The sequence below is a fragment of the Chlamydotis macqueenii genome, chromosome 2 (genome assembly GCF_036417535.1).
Source record: "Chlamydotis macqueenii isolate bChlMac1 chromosome 2, bChlMac1.mat, whole genome shotgun sequence".
Lineage (NCBI taxonomy): Eukaryota > Metazoa > Chordata > Aves > Otidiformes > Otididae > Chlamydotis > Chlamydotis macqueenii.
Genome location: NC_141557.1, coordinates 93,415,049 through 93,432,577, shown reverse-complemented (window position 1 = coordinate 93,432,577; position 17,529 = coordinate 93,415,049). Strand labels below are relative to the sequence as shown.

General features: G+C 37.3%; 1 protein-coding gene across 2 annotated transcripts in view; it reads left to right on the top strand.

The window, feature by feature from the left end:
- The window catches only part of TMEM245 (transmembrane protein 245), an 86,524-nt gene that overhangs the window by 29,221 nt on the left and 39,774 nt on the right, over positions 1–17,529 (top strand). The window contains exons 7-12 of one of the 2 annotated variants that reach the window (XM_086740442.1): positions 824–847; positions 7,600–7,704; positions 9,013–9,095; positions 11,184–11,274; positions 12,065–12,163; positions 15,158–15,289. In XM_086740442.1, coding sequence (XP_086596568.1) covers positions 824–847; positions 7,600–7,704; positions 9,013–9,095; positions 11,184–11,274; positions 12,065–12,163; positions 15,158–15,289 — 534 coding nt within the window. The remainder of the gene's footprint in view (positions 1–823; positions 848–7,599; positions 7,705–9,012; positions 9,096–11,183; positions 11,275–12,064; positions 12,164–15,157; positions 15,290–17,529) is intronic. The other variant, XM_086740443.1, reaches the window with a different exon arrangement.

The window sequence follows — 17,529 nt, the reverse complement described above, 5'->3', positions numbered from 1 at the left end:
AGCTTTTCACTATTGTGATTGTGCTGCTGACTGATTACTGATGGCTAGAATTAAGACTATAGTCCTACATAAACTAGGTCCTAAAATGTGTATGCTTGCGCAGTATGAGTGAGAATTAGTAAGGAAAAATAACTGCAGTACACAGGGAGAAATTGACTGTTCAGAAGTGCAAAGAACCTTCTGTACAATTAGTAAAATTGTATTAAATCCATACGTTTATTTGATGTACAGGTTGCTATTGTGTGTGTATCAGATTTAATTATATGTTTGATGTAGCATTGAATGTGAATGTTGTAATAGGAATGACTGAAAAACCATACAAAAATTATTTAACAGTAGTTGACATAATGGGAGTGGTCTGAAATACACAGGAAGCTGCCTGACTAAGAATATTAATGGCGGTAAGCAAGTATCTCGTGTTAAGTTTTGATGTTTACTCAGTAAAGTGCCCTTCTCAGAGAACTTCTTCAAGTCGTGCTCTGAAATCTGAAATGTTAGCTCTCAGTATAATTAAATTGCCCAGATTATGCTGATAGTTCTGTTAATGTCGTTGAAGTTGTTCTTATTTGTTGTATCTCTCTTTATTTCAAAAAGTGCATGTTGATAGTAAAATACGGATTGCTGCATTAGAAGTTGTTACGATCTTTTCTTCCTATTGCAATTTACCTTTGTGCCTGGGACAGTTTCATTTTCATTCTGTGGATGACTTTGCCTGCCTCTCATTGCTTTTTTCCCCTCTCTTTTACTGCATTTTTCAATAATTTTCCACTGTGTTCTTGTCTTTTTTTCCCCTTTTCTTCCATCTTCCCCTGCCACTGGCAAGCTGTGGCACTGGCTTAATAAGAAGGTAAATAAACAGAAAAAATGTGATTCCGACTAATGGATTCTGTGGTTTTGGGGGAGGTTGTTTTTTTTGTTTGTTTTGTTGTTTTTTTTTTTTCAGCATGAACACTCCTTAACATGCCTTGCTTCTTAGTTTTCTCTACCAAATGTCCCTTTTCCAGCTCTTGATATAAGCTACTGAAGGTCATATTATTCTATCTGATCTCTTGTCTTCTACTAAAATGAATGCACATAGTTCAGCGTGTTGTACAGCAGAATATTGCATTAGCCTTTCAAGCAGTAGTGGCACTTTTATTTAAGAAAAAATGATCTCCACCTCCTCACTTCTATGAATAACAAAACCAGTTCTCTCCTGGACTGCAGAGCTGTTCTCTGCTCAGAGAAAGCATGGGTTAGCTCAATTAACGTGGGAGTGGTGAGGGTGAAGCACAGCTGTAAAGCTACAAACTTAAGTGCTTTCAAATTGTGCATTGACTGGCTTCAGTCAATGCTGTTAATCTTGTACTTTTGGAATGTCAAACTGGCCTGTATACTCTGTGGTATTCAGTGTAGTAGGGGTGAAATGAGAATGCTCATGGTCTCAGAATGGCTGAATGTAATGACAATCTTAAGGGAAGTGAGGGCTAGTAAAAAAAAAAAGAAAAAAAAAGAAAAGAAAAAAATAAAGCAGTTAGTATAGCTAAATTATTTTTTCTTTTGTGTGGCTTATCAAAGTGTATGATGTGTTTTATAAGAAATTTACTCCTTGGTTTCCATGGTTCATCTTAGTCAACTAGGGTTAACTATTGTTCTTTGGGAACTGTCGTCCCAAGAGGAGTTAAAACTGATTTGGTCCATGTTTGGCCTCATGTGTGACTGAAATCTGGACAACTCCTCGATGCAGTGGTGAGACTTGGGCAGTGTCGTTGCTTCAGACAAGCACAGAGCTGGAGAGGGATGCCTGTAGCACGTGTACATCTGCAGGGCCTCAGAGTTTTAAAGGTGAGAATCTAGTACGTGATAAAATATATTAGATCCAAGTAATTAAGTGAAAGAGGAAAAAGTCAAATACCATATCTGGAAATAGGTTATGCTTCCAGCAGGGATTTTTATCCTCACTTCCCACTTCAGTGTTAGTGGGAGAGTCAGAATGGTTAGTATGGTTTTATAAACAACAACCCATCCTTTCCATTCGGTAGCTATTACCATAGAAACCATAGGTCTACCTTGCATGTTGTGAAAGGCACCCGAAATACTGTCATGCTGAATGCTGTTGAAAACAAGCAAAGCAGAGTAGAGCATGCAGGCCACGGGGGCACGGCACAACTCTCTGAAAGGTTCTTGTCAACAACGAAATGGGGCTGTACAGCCAGTGTGTGCTGCGGGTGGCAGATGGGGAGTAATGCTACATGTAGTCTCCAGACTGAGCAGCTGGAATGAATTCAGGAAGTTTGAAGTTCTTTGTTTAATCAGTGAACTCGGGGTTGTATGATGAGGGGCTTTCTGTCTTTCTGAACAAGAGGGTAGAGTTGCTTGCTTTATGATTCAGTTAAATTGCCCACTTAAGAGGGGAAATGTTGGAATGTTCTTTTGCCTTTGAATATAGTTTGGCTGTTTTAAAATTACAGTTTTATTTCCTGACTTTGAAATGTTTGTGTTTTGTGAGTGACTTAAGATGAGTAAATATGTGCAACCATAGCATCCCATTAAAATTTTTTTTTTAATTAGATATTGGTTTGTTAGGACAGTTTAGGTGAAGAGGTGAGCTGAGTGATCCATAGGTGAAAGCTTAGTCTCAACTAATTTTTTTTTTCTGGCTCTGAGTTTGTAATTTCCTTGTTTGAATATTCATGAATGTAGATCAATTTCTTCCATAATGTTGATAGGTTGCAAAAATAATTTCACTGTAATGGCTTTGAACTCTGAAATGTCTAGATTTATTTTTAGTTTACAGATTTGCATTATGGGGCAAAACCCTGTGGATATAGCTTCTTAATAGAGGGTTTTGGTTTATTTACTTCCTAGCAGCTGTTTTTGAAAACTACTGTTTTACTTTGCAGTTCCATTGGAAGAGATCCTGAAAGTCCTGTAGTGTTACATGCTGTGCTGACTCCTGTGCATGAGCGAGTAGAATAATGTTACAATCAAGATGAAAAAAAAAGGGGGGGGGGGGGAATACTGTGCAAACTGTATTGGGTGGTTCTGGGTTTGTTTTGTTGGGCTGTGGGTTTTTTTTTTTTTTTTAATAGTTACTTTTTTTTTTTTTAAATATCATATTCTACGAAAGGCAGTGAAAGGAGATTTGTAACATGGAACACTGGATGCAGTTAAAAGGTTGTTTACTTTGCACCTTTCTCCTTTTTGCCTGTCTTTTGGAGAGAAGTAGTTGTGAGAACACAAACATAAATTTCTGATAAACCACCAAGAAACTAAAACCACATCAACTAGAGACAGGAGAATTTGAAATGATGGTTGATTATGGCTACTAGTGATAAACATTATTTTTTTTAAATTCCTGTTCTGAGAGCTTCTGTCAAAGAGCTACTTGAAACTCTTTTTCTTTTTCTTTCCCCTGCCCCGGCAGACAAGAATAGTATATAATCACATAGTTTAACACAGTGTATGTGGCCCAAAACATAGAATAGGTTCAGCTGGGCTAGCATGATTTGTTCTTTATAACATTGTCTCTGTCAGAAGTCTTTAGAAAGAATTGCTAAATTCTGCTGTTGCTGTTGGAGGGACACTGGTATGAGTAGACTTGAGACCTCATGTCAACTCTTCTCTATCTTTTCTAACTTAACTGCTCCTCTGACTCATTTTGACATAACCGAGAGATGTGTCCAGGTTACAGTCTTCCCCTTATTCTCATCAGATGTAGTTAATATGATGATATCCTCAATTATTAACAGAACTAAAGGGAAATGTCAACAAGTCTAAGAAATGTCTCAGAAAAAGTCCTAATAGATAGTTGCAGTCTTTAAAGGAAAAAAAAAATAGTCCTTTTTTGTAATTTCTTGTAGATATAATTGAAAATTAAGTAGATGTCCAAGTATGGTTCACTGTGTGGGTAATGCAGTAGAAAAAAATATACTAGAAAAACTAGTGTTCTGATGGCTCTGCAGTGTGAAACACGTGAAAATTGGGCCTGTTGTGATAGGATGAGGGGTAATAGTTTAAAACAGAAAGAGGTAGATTCAGACTAGATGTAAGGAAAAAAAGTTGTTACAATGAGGGTGGTGAAACGCTGGAACAGGTTGCCCAGAGGGGTGGTAGATGCCCCATCCGTGGAAACATTTAAGGCCAGATTGGACGGGGCTCTGAGCAACCTGATCTGTTTGGAGATGTCCCTGCTCCTTGCAGGGGTGTTGGACTAGATGACCTTTAAAGGTCCCTTCGAACCCAATCTATTCTGTGATGTGTCTGTCTATTCATAGGTGATGTGTCTTATTACATAACATGAGAACCTGTTTTGATAGTAGGATTCCTGATGTTTAAGCATGAGTTGCAGTTCTGTTACAGCTCAGAGTAATATGGTTTGTATCATCACCCAAGAGTTGAAAGCAGGGTGAACTTGCAAATTATTGAGAAGCATTTCAACAGAATGCAGCTCATTTTAAAAAATGATTTTGTACAGTGAGCTGTATTTTAAATAAAAATGAACAAGTTAATACCTTTCCCTTCAAAACTTTGACAATTAAGGATAGTTTTTTTGTGGACAGTCTCTCACAAATCAGTAACATTTCAGTCTGGTTTTACAAGTGTGACCTTCTGTAGCTTAGGAGCCTCGCTTTCCTTTCTCTTTGCGTAATTTTGGATGTTGTGGCAGCATCAGCTTCCCGCTGTTGACTAACCTTTAGATGAGAAGCTCGGAACTGAATTTAAATCTTCATAAGCTCTGGCTAATGGCTAGTGTTTAGTCAGTCTATGTATGTCTTTGTGTGCATGGCCATGGTTTATAGGAAGGATGTACAGGGAGGTCTGGCAGGGTTGGGGTAAGAACGAAATCTGGACCTGATTTGGTGGTAAGTACAAGCACACGGGGATTTAACAGTCTAGCTTACCTGCAGTAGCATAGCACCGACGCATGAGTGTGCAAAGGTGAGTGCTTCCTAAGGAAGTATTGTGGGTAAATGTAGAAGAAGGAAGGAAGGGAGGTTTAATAGCAAGCAAATTAAAGGAGAGGCAGTAAATATGGCCCTAAATGGATGTTGTGCATCTGCTTTTCCTGCTACAATGCTCAATCCAATTCAGTCTTGTCCTGTGATTTGCTGGTACCAGTTGTGTAACCTGGATCTCCTTAAGTCTGTGGTGAGAGATGTAATTGCAGTACCTGTAGGCATACTAGAGTTGGCTTTCGTCTAGCCTGCTTGGGCTACCTGAGCAAGTAAATAAACACAAGGTGGGCCTGCATGGCTGGGGCTGCTGCCTGTACTGGTACACCATCAGTGCTGCCATTACTTTACTAACTAGATTAAAGGTAATTCCAGCTTTCCATGTGCTGCAGCTGCACTCCAGTGGCAGTGTTGGCATATTCCAACCCACACTGAGGAGTGTCAAGAAAGGTCCCCTGTTAGTCATGTTTCAGTTCAGAGAGAGCCCTCATCCTGATCTTTTGGACCTTGATCTTCCAGTAGTTGCTACCATGGTGAAACACCTAAAGCAGCTGCATTAAGATTTCATCTATTGGATACCACTTACACAGTCATTGAGGTTAGCATTTTTGGAAATCTCTGACAGTACCTCCAACTTCTTGGATCCAGTGAGTCTAATTAAGATGCTATATGTAAGACTAACTGGCAGATTTCTTTTATCTCTAACTTAGAAAGTAAATAGCAATTAGTTTGAACTTTGTTAACTAAGAAAGAACAAGGGCAGTTTTAATTTCTAAGAGCTTGATTTTCAAGCCCATGCAATAAAATTTCCATCCCCTGGCCATCCAGTATTTTTCAGTGATATTTTTGATTTCTGACCTTTATAACAGGGACTTTTATTTCTTGCTTCTCTTGCATAATCCTTAGATGTCTGTGAGGCTTGGAAGGGCACAGCAAATCCTATTTTCAGTTTTATTTCCAAAGAGGTAACAGCCCCATGTAGAGGATACTCAGAATTTTTCAGAAAGCTTCAGTACTGCTGCAGGCGAGTAACCTCCCTCTGACACTGGCAAGGCATTTCTGCTGGCTGAAATATTTCAGCAATGCTGAAAAATACTAAAAATATCTAAGACAAAAGATTTTGCAGATTCTTTCAGGTTCTTTTAATTCCTTTCTGCAGGTCATAATTAAGTGCAGATCTTGTTGCAAAGACTTGCTTGCTCAACACTTGATTCTTTTAAAAGCATTTTGCTTTCTTCCAGTTTTCTTCATCATTTTGAACAACAGTTCTAAAATGCTGAACGTAATCCTTGTGTTAATTTAGATCAAACAAAGAGTTGGTTGAAAAGAACTTGAAGTTTAAAAATAATTGCTTAATGTACAATACCTGCTCAGATGCTACAGGTTGAGCACCAAAAGAAAAAATCCTTACTTTTTTTTTTTCCAAATAGGAGATATAACTTCAGTGTTAACCAATTCAATCAACACACAGTAGCCTGTAGAAGTTAGTTGTTCCAGGGCCAATTTCATGTGTAGGGATAGGGTAAATAATGAAGAAAGAACTAATGTAAACCATGAGCAAGCATATTAGTAGTTTTGTAAGATCTCTAAAAAGCTACCAGCATAATCACTGAATATAACTTGTACTCACTTGGAAGTACTTTCATCTACTGCACATTGTCTTTGACCTCAGTTCTCTTAAAGCACAAATTTTACAGCTGTACTTGTGCTGCTACTTTTTTCCTGCAGTAATGCCAGATGGAGTAGAAGTAGCCTTGGTATTTGAAGTGCAGAAGCTAGAAAAATCTATTTGATCATACTTGTGTGGGCTTTCACAGCTTTTTGTGTAAACAGTCATGTATGAGGTGAAGCTCAGCTTGTACCATTCTAGAGCACTCTGCATTGTTGTGTGGCTGAGCGGTTTTATTGTTTCGAATGACAACATCAGAATTTCTCTGATCTTAAGTGGTATCATTATTTGTTTGTGGACGTGTATAGAGTGGGGCTTTCCATAAACCGACAGAACAAGATACACACCTGTTTCCTGTATCGGTAGGTTTAGCTGATGCATGTTTAATGCTGAGCGTCCTTTCAAGATTGAAGGTGTATAGAAAGAGTTGGTGCTGAATAATTGGCCTGACATTCAATAATGCAGAAAACCTCCAGCCCCATTTCAGTTCAGAAGCTGATGAGCAGCCTTAAAAATGTGGTTACTTGCAGAAATACCTCATTTGTTGTTTAGATGGCTATTAGCTATTTGAATTTGAAAGTCATGGTTGTACTTTACCTTGATAGCTTCCAAGTTTTGTGTAGATAGTATCTGTAAGCTTCCAAGTTGCTGAGGGACAAGAAACAAAGACAAATATCTATGTTTACAGCTGCTATGAATGCTAGCTTCTTTAGGTCTACTAAGTAAACGCTGAATTATTGCTTGCTTTGCAGAGAGCTTGCTGTGTCTTGTGGTAACGTGTAAATGTCGTTTGCAAAATCACGTGTCATACCATGACCTTAATCATGCTAACATCGCTTGTTAATTGTTCATCTCCAAGCTTGGGCATAAATGCTGTTTGATTAGAGCCTGATTTTGCACTCTTATCATAAATAAAGATATCAATACTGTCATATAGCATTGAGTTAATTAAAGATTGATTTATATGCTGTGATTTGTTTTTTCTTTTGTGCACAGATGATCGTGTGGTTGGAGAAAATGCTAGATAAAATAATCAGCATTTTCATAATATTTTTGCTAGTGATAGGAACCCTTCTGCTAGCCCTGCTCCTCACTGCAAAGGTACAGTGCACTAAGGAATGTAATTATAGAGCTCATTTTAAATGCTGAATGGAAGTTACTGATATTTATGCAGAATTGTGTAGCTTAAAGAATCTTTTCAAAAATTTAGCAGCTAAATGATCTGTAGTTGAACTTGTTACCATTCCATGGTAACAAGTTTTTATATGAAAAGTTCTATATATTTATTCTTATTCATATGTTTATTTAACATATATGACAAAACTAATATATAGACATTTGGAAATAGGAAATTTATTCTAGTAAAAGAATTGCTAGCTTATATATTACAGAAACAGATTTGTTTTGCATCCTGTGAACACTTTTCTTGTCAACAGCAGAACCAGTTAGAATTTTGTCATTGTAATTTACCTTGCATCAGAAGCATATTTGCAAAATGCTTAAAGTGTATTTGTCAATTTCTTTGTGTAATAACCTCATGATATCCTGTTCTGAGTTTAAATGTGCTGAGATTCATGATCAGATGTTCTCTGATTTTTGGTGGTTTGTGGTTGGTTTTTTTTTTTGCTCACCAGAAGAGGTCACTCATGTACTTCTTTTTCCCTTTTTTTTTTTTTTTTTTATGGTGCTGTGTTCGTGCTTGAAACAGTCAATAGAGATTGAATGTTTGACTTGAATACAGTTACAGAACAAAATTCAGTGGATTCTGATGTCAGTCTCCTTTTTCCAAAATGTGGGCTTATGTAATGTTGAGTACTTAAAAATGAAAGCTTTAAAAGTTGTGCGAACATTCCTGCCTAAAGCTTCCTTATATTCATAAAAGAAGCGTTAAGATATTTCTAAAAGGTGTCTTTTGTCATTCTTCTTGTAGAATTAATTTGGTGAGGCCCTTCGTAGTATGATTAGTCATGTTAGAGCTAAGCGTTAATTAATTTTTACATTTCTTTGATCCGTGGCTTAAAAAGGTGTATCTGCAAGTGTGCTTTGTGTTTTAGTACTTCCCTTCACAGCGCTGCTGTATTGTTAGAATTTTTTCCACTGATGAGATAAGGTTTAAATTTCCATTTGCTATTACTAGTCACACGGTGTGTGACCAAAAATTGTCCGAACAGACTGATGACTATTGTATTGAGTGCTTTTTTTGATTAATGGCACTTCATTCTTCATAATGGGTTATCTGCGTTAAAGGAATTATTCTTTAAATGTACAAACCAGTCACATTCCTCCTCCTCCCCCTCCCATCCACCCACCACCAAAAAAAATAAAAAAGAAAATAAAGACGCCTCTTTGAATGCAGGAAGAGTTCTAGCTTGCATTACATAACATTTCTCCTCTCTGTATTTAATTTAGGTACATCAAGAGAGCGTTCACATGATTCAAGTCACAAGCAGCTTGATCAATGAGACAGTAGCCAGTCACCCAGAATGGGCAAAGTAAGAATGCTGAAGTTAAGCGAATAGTATAGGGTGGGTGAACAAGCTTCTGGGTGCTCTTTTGTGTAGTTTTTACTTAAAAAAAATCCCCCAGGTGAACAGAAATGGGAGTGACTGTTGCAGGAAGATGTAAAAGTTAAACTCTCAGGCAGCAGTAGTGTTTATGCATTACTCTGGAGGACTGTCAACGTGGTATCTCATTTGAGGACTGGTTGGACTTTGGTGGAGAAGGACAGCTATATAAACTTATTTAGTTACAGTTTTGGAGAAGAACTTGCATGGTGCAGAGAATAAAGACGTCAATATTGTTTTCCCTTTTACCTGCAAAACGAAAGTGATGGCAAAGAGCACTCTCTGTAGAAGGTTGCAAAAGGAGAGTTGAATTATTTTTTCAGTGTGGAGAGCTGGCTGCAGAATGCCTTTGAGGGAACAGGAATTGAAGAGAATCTCTTTGGAGTGAACTGAAAAAGAGTGGAAAGAATGGTGGATGGGGAGTGTTTGGTATGAATCAGTTGGGAGGGAAGAACTGTTCCCATTAAGAGTAGATGTGTATAGTGTACAAGAGGGGGAGTTTGGAAGATACAGTCTATGTAATGATTAAAGCGAACACAAAGCAAGTATTAAGGGAGAGAGAAGATTTTGAGAGATATGCATATAGATACTGGTGAGCAAAGAAGTGACTGCATGAACGGCAGAGAGGGAATAGGTAAGACTGAGGAGTGTGATTTTGAGGGGGGGATGTTCCAGTTTGCTTTCGTTCTGCTTCTGCTAAAGAGACATGGAGTAAAGATGGGTCCAGGCACTTACTAGGAAATAAAGAGTTGTCTCCTGGACAAGAATAGTTGGCTTTTTTCAAGGGCACTTTCTAAACAAAAGTGATGATGGCTTAACAGGATTGAAAGAAAGTGCATGCTGTGTTCTAAGAGCAAGAGAAATTTTCAAAAGCAGAACTAAAATGATATAGTTAATAAATACTATAGTAATATGTGGTTTAGCACTACTTAAGTAATCACAATCAAGAGAACAGAAAGCACTTTAAAACATGTTTGTTTATTCCTTCATGGCATCCCTTGTGTTGTTTGGCCTTTCAGTTTTGCCATAAGATGGACATAGGTAGGACTAACAAAAATGGAAATTTGACTGTCAGAAGCTTATTCACATAATGAAAATAGTGGAATACTAGTTGAGTAATTAGCAGAATTTTAGCAAAAATTTTTACTTCCAATGTTTGAATGCAAATTGGAAACATATAAACCACTTTTTTTTTTTAATTCATGAGGAGTAAGTATACCTCCTATCAAATCCAGCAAGCTTCACCAGCTCTCAGAGCTTGATGCTCACATGACATTTAGAGGTGACTGACTGGAATGTCTTAGAATTCCAATGCAGATCATTTCTGAGGGGTTATACAGACAGAAAAGCTTCCATTTTGATCTTCAGTCAGGTGAACAAATACAGTAGTTTTATTTCCTGAATGCTTTCTTGTTTTGGAAGGGCTCCAGCCTGTGCCATTGAATCAAGATGTAGAAAGTAAGTCAAAGCAGAGATGTGTGCCCTGTATTCACAAGTGTTAGAATGCTGGCAACTCAGTAGGTCCATTGCTTGAAAGTGGCATAAATCCCTGAAGAAATTAGTGAGCAGATAGTTTGATGGGGACTTAGAAATAACTGGTGCCCAAACCCATTGCTTCAACTGTTCGCTTTTTCAGGGAAACTATGTTAACAATTTACATTCAGTAGTTCAGAAGGTTGTCTTTGCAGCTAGACGAGACACCTTCATGTGAATAGCACACATACAGATTGAAGAGCAGATCTCTTGAAAAAGTTAATATACCAGTTTAATTAAGGTTTCAGGAGCCTTGGAGAATCCCAGATGCAATGACATGCCCTTGATTTAGTTGTACTCTGCTTCTGAGAAAGTCTGTTCCTTGATATGTAGAAGGAAATACCCTAGTTGTAGTAAGTTTATATGTATTTAGCCTTAATTGTTTGTTCTTGTTTCAAATGTTAATTTGTAATGTATTTCAGGTACAATGAAATGGATAAAATACATAGCAGTTAACTTTATTTTCCTTCTTTAAAAAACTAGCTGGCTCCCAGAAGCCCAGGTTATTCAGAAGGCACTCAATTCAGCAGCTAATAATGTGTATCAATATGGCCGAGAATGGATTACACATAAGGTAAGAGCGAGCTCCCCCACCTTTTTTCATGTTTTCATTTCTTGTATTTTATAAAATTAAAAAGAAAAAGAAAGATCTTTTCCAATGATTCTTTTCTGTGTGGTTAACCATTTTGTTGACAGATGTATTCTTTCCACTCTCTAGTTTGTGCATTGAATGAAGGGTGGGAGTGATTTCAGTAGTCTTTTCTACTCAGAGGAGTACTTATTTTTAAGACCTGAAAAATCTGTCCTAATTTTAATAAGATTGCCAGTGAAAATGCATCAAATAAAGATGAGTGGGTTTTTTTAATCTGGCTTTAGCTGTCCAATTGTAGGCAATGTAGACTTTTTTTTTTTTCTTTCCCCCCCCACCAATACTCTAATTTTTATGTGGACTGGGTGTGGTAGATTGGATTTTTTTTTAAAAAATATAATTGATTCACTTAAGTTAACTTTCTTCAGGAGAATTTGACAAGATTCTTGTTTATGCATTTTGATATATAGCACACATCTCGAATTATTTAAAATACTCTAAAGATGATCAAGGATTTTGGAGACGGCGTTGGTTTTTCAGTGCAGAAAGAACTCCTCAGCTTAGTGCAGCAGAATGTTTTTTACAGAGAAAATCTTAATGTTGTGAACCATGTTGTATGAAGTCTGTATTCTATACTGATACTTAGCTTTTCTAATAATTTGGGTTTGAGCCATGCCTTTACTGTCAGTCTTATGTAATTCATCTGTCTTGGAGATCATCAGTAGATGCCTGCTTCATTCTGTCCTGTATAATAAAAGATTTCTCTGTGTTTTAGCTCCATAAGATTTTAGGAGAAAAAGTGAATAACACTGCTGTGATTGAAAAACAAGTGCTAGAACTCTGGGACAGGCTTTATCACTCTTGGTTTGTGAAGGTGAGTAACTTATTTAAATGGTATTTATGTAAACTGTCACGTACTGCTTTGAGGTAATTATGCTAAGTATGCATTGCTGAGAAGGAGATTAGCAAAAACTTGGAATGCTGAGTAAAGGTCATAATAATAAAAAGTTGGTAAAAATTTCAAGTGTATAAGATAGATCGTTCTACACTCGCGGTTTGAGTACAGCCAGAACTATGTCCTTCGCTTAAGTAATGTGTGTTTTTATGTATGCCATTTAATTTACGCTTTGCTCACATTTTATATTTAGTATTTCATAGTTTCTAGCTTTCTGGTGAATTTTCGTCGTCTTGAGGGGTTATGAAAAGGAAACTGGTATTCTGCCTGATCTGTATAACTTTAATTAGTTTGAAGTTTTTGGAAAGAAATTATCCTTTCACTGGGTTTCTTACAATGCATTTTTGCTTTCCTATAATGGCTTCTGCACACTGAATCTTGAAAAGGTCATAAAAGTTAAATCATTTTCATGCTGCCAGTGCTGTTTACCTTTTAAAGGAAAAAGCAAGCAATTCATTAGCCATAGTGCAATGGAAATATCAAGATCCAGAAGTCATACCCTTGAAATAACTCTAGAGTTCCAGGAAGATGTCTATTAAAATAAGGGTTTCAGTAGAGTAGTCAAAATAGTAGGGGAAAGAATGAGTTTCTTTTTTGACAAGATAATGCTGTAGAAGAGCATGTGGACTGATAACATGACGCTGTTGAGGAATACGGGACCACTGAGGAAAAATTAAAGCTGTATCTGCAATAGATTTTTCTGGCCGTAAGCACTTGGGATTAGCACTGTATCATTCAGTAAGGCTCTGTGTCACTACATGTGCTGTAAGGGTACTTCTGTTGCTGCAGTATGCAGCACAGTTTTGTCTGTATTCATTGCATTACGTGATTTGTTTCCTGCAGCTGTTATTTGAGGGAAAACTATGAGGCTTCTTTCTTGTAGATACTCTTCTGGTAGGGTAAGAAACAGCTTTCCTAGCAGTCAAAATGGCAGAAAGAGCTGCAGGAACACACTGATGCTCGCTGCCTACAGTCTTGAAGTCTGTTCCCCTGACTGCTGTTTGCAAGCTAGAGACTCTGGGTTGCCTGATGGCAACCGGGTGGCCTGATGGGCTGCAATGTTTTATCTGTGGGCTGGAGGTAGCTCTTCCAGAGTATGTTTCTCATTTTACCCCTTCTGTCGCGCTCCATAGCCACATAAAAGTCTCATCTGAGTGCTTTCCACCTGGCTATTATCTTCTGTAATATTGCAGTAGCCTTGCATAGTCCTTCAGCAGAGAGGTGGTTGATGCCCCATCCCTGGAAACATTCAAGGCCAGGTTGGATGGGGCTCTGATCAACCTGATCTGGTTGGAGATGTCCCTGCTCCTTGCAGGGGGGTTGAACAGGATAACCTTTAAAGGTCCCTTCCAACCTAAACTATTCTATGAGTCTATGATTCAGTGTATCTGAAAACTGGTAAACTGGATGATAGTGCAGTGTGGAGGACATCTGTACCATATCTAACTCGGTACAGCTTTCAAGCTCCCCACTATTTCAGTTGCATAAGCAGAATACTTACGCTTCATTTTGAGACCTGCGTAGTGTTGCTGTAGTCTATAGATGACTGAAGAACCCAGGCTCAGGTGATAGTCTTCCATGAAAGCTGTAGAACTGAGGAAGAATTGCTGATGAAATGTGGATTTAACCATTAACTGCTACTTTCTGAGAAGATCAGTAGATAGCAAATGGTGTATATTGCTGAATAACAATGAACTTGAAATGTGTATTAATAACAATGTTACAAAATTTGCAAATGATACCTAATTCTGCTCTTAACGGTGAGAGGTGTCTTTGAAAACAGAGCTAGAGGAATAGAAAATAGGTTCTTGATACAGTTTACAAATACAGAAGGCCTATCGGAGGGAGATTTTTGATTACTCATCTGTTTCTGCTCTAAATAAACTGCCAGCTCAGAATAAAAATCTCTGTGTTGCTGTGGCTTATTAAAGAATGTTGCTAATTGTGCGTCATAATGTGTAACAATGAGAATTGGTAATAAGCAGAAAATGTAATACTCTCAGATAAATCAGTGCAGGGACTTCACTTGGTATACTAGTTGCCATGTACCTCAAAAGAGGTACTGTCATTTTTGAATGCTGGCAGGTAAGGTTGAAAGTTTTTTTTTGAAAATTCTAACAGAAGTAGTGGGATGCTTATAAACATCAGAGTTGAGAAGTCTCTTGCTGTTAAAGATTAGGATAAGATCTGTTGTAGTTTATGAGTTTGCTTACACTTTACTTGCAGTAGAATTTGGGCATCCTTCTCTGAAAGACTTGTCACAGTCTCAGACTGAGTCAAATAGTCTCATGCTGGATGGTGATCGGGTGCGATTCACTTGGCAAGAAGCAACTTCATGATTAGGGTGAAGCTGTTGTGTTCGTGGCCATTTCCTGTTGTCTTGCTGGGTTCCAGTTACAAAGCTGTGTAGTCAGAAGAAATCCTCCACGTTTCGCTTTTGCATGACTACACGTTGCCAGTGGAGAAGTAGACACTTGTGAGAAAACTACTTGTTTTGGCTTCTGCTTGTATTTTCCTCTGTGGGTTGTACTGGGAGAAGTTGTTTGTTGCAAACAGTAAATTATGTAGGCAGTAACTGAAATAATTACCTTTCTTTTGTGCTTTCATGAAGAACAAGATGAATTCCTTTGTGTCAGTCAAGCAGGAAAGCTAATGTTTAACTGAGATGAATCAGTACAATAGACAACTGTAATCCTATGAAATAATTAACTATGGTTTTCTGTCAAATTTTAATTTTTCCATTGTACAGAGCACTTCCAAGTATTTTTTTGAGGATGCCAATTAAAGCAGCTCTAAGTATATAGATGCATGTTGGATCTGTTTGTTATTAAGGAAACATTAGTCTTTGGCTTTCTCATATCTTTAAGTTATTCAAATGTCTGTTTTCTTTACATCTTTATATCTCTTTTCAAGAATGTAACGCATTCTGGCAGACACAAAGGACACAAATGGCACATAAACCGTCAAAACAGCTGGCTTGGTGATATTCTGGACTGGCAAGATGTTGCATCGTTTGTTCATGATAACATTGAAACGTTTCTTTCGGTATGTATTTTTTGCCTTTGTTACTAAATCGGTCTCATTTCTAGTTGATAACAATTCCTCCTTGGACTGCCACTAAGGTTACGGATTCAAGTACACGGAAAATTATGGAAACACTGTTAATGTTACTTAAAATTACCTAAGCAATTACTGTAAGCCTACTTAGGGAGATAACCATACTACAAACAGAACTAGTTGTGATGAAGAAGCCCTCCTGATTTCAGCATCTTCATTAATACTAGGTTCCCAGACTTCTTCCTGAGAGAGATTGTTACTGTAGGATTACCTATGTTATCTGCAAGCTTTATATTATGTAGTCTTTTCTTTTTTTAAAAAGGAGACCAGTTTGTCTAGGTTATAATTGAGGGAACTATTGGCCAAGAGGTTGCGAAAACAAAATATGTTTGGGTTTTTTTTGTAGTATTACTTTTTTTCCCCTGAAATTATTATTCACTGGGTTGAAACCAGATTATTTCTCCCTTCTTTTATGAAAGTTCTGTGGAGAATGAAATGACTGTGTTACACTGTGTGAATTCCTGAATTAATGCACTGGACCTTTCACCTCCTGAGGAGAAAAAGAAAAAACATTGAAAGCAATCCAAACTGAAGCAACTAAATTTCTCATAAAAAAAAAAAGATGTTAAATCTGAAATGCTTACTATACAGAGTCAATCCCTGGTGTAGTTCATCTTTGACTTGAGCTGCTGTCATAAACTGGAAGTATCTTCAGGTTGCTCTTTATTCATTTTGGAAGACTATTATTTATACCTAACTCACAACATAACGTTTCTGTGGATGCAGTTAAGGCTAGTATTTGTCTCGAGGCAATTCTTGGTTTAGACCGATGGGCATATGTCCTTCTTCCATCCTCCCTTAACTGCTGCTCAAATGATCACAGTTTCTATCATAGAAGAAGATGTAAGTGAAGAAAAAGTTGAGAGAAACTTTTTATTGCTGTTAATCTTTTTTCAGTTAATGGTGAAATTTGCTTGCTGCTTTCTCAAAGTTGACCATGCATGCTTGAGGCAGAGTTATAAAAATGCACAACGCATCATCATTTAAAATTAATATGGAGTTTCCTTCTAGGCAAGAGGGAGAGAAGGGGGAGAAAGCTGCACAATAGGTACTAGCCATGCCATTTACAGCATTGCTGCACAGTGCTCAGAAGCCATGATGATAAATGTACTTCAGTAATCTAAATAGGCTAGAGTAATGCAGGAAATAGTGTAAAGAGAATAAATATTTAAGACTGAAATATATTAATATTAAAATATTCATCAAGCTAGCATGCTTTGCTTTACTTGTAAATTCTGGTTTAGAAGTTCAGGAAAAAATGTGCCAGCAGTTGACTTGCTTTCCTGTTTATTTCCATGAACTCATTACTCATCAGCTGTGAGGAAACACCTGTCCTTTTTCTGCATACGCTCCTGACCTTAACGACAGACTGTAAAGCAGTTAGCGTAGTATATAGCTCTAAATTCTGATTTCACATCCTTACTGGGCAGCATTTTCTTTGTTGGCTTGTTCATCCACAATGTATTGCATAAATATTACTCATACTGATATTTCCATTAAAATTGATGAAAATCTTTGTATGCTTATTTAGGTCATTAACACTTGGAGATAAAAATAAGAATAGTTTTGACTTAAGTCTGGTGTTTTTAAGCAAGATGTTTCCCTTACTCTAGGATACAATGGAAACTTACTGTATTCAGGATTTATGTTTTTATCAGAGCATGAAAATCTTTCTTTTGGTATTTTGAAGAGGAACAATGAGTTATTAGAATGGCATACTGAATTGGGAAGGATTAATATTTTAAATTATGTGGGTGCTTTTGAGGGGGAGTTGGGTTTGGGGATTTCTTTTGGGTGGATTTTGTTAGTGTTTGGGGGTTTTTGGCTTTTTGTATGCTTTTTTGTGTTTTATGGGACTGTGGATGGACTGGTTGTTTGTTTTTTTTTTTTTTTGGTTGAGTGTTGTGTATGGGGGGGTTTGATGGGAGAGTTTTAAATAGGTTAATTAGAATTCAAACTGTAGGGTATGTCTGCATTTGGACATTTGAAATCAATGCTAACCTGCGATTCTTAAGAATATAGCAAGACACAGTACAGTCCCAAAACTGCTTTGACGGTTTTTTAAAACACAAACCATTTTAAGACAGTGAGATAACTGTAAAGAAGAGTGTGTAGATATGCAGCTATAGTGAGATCTCCTCCACCTTTGGAAAAGAATAAACTAAGAT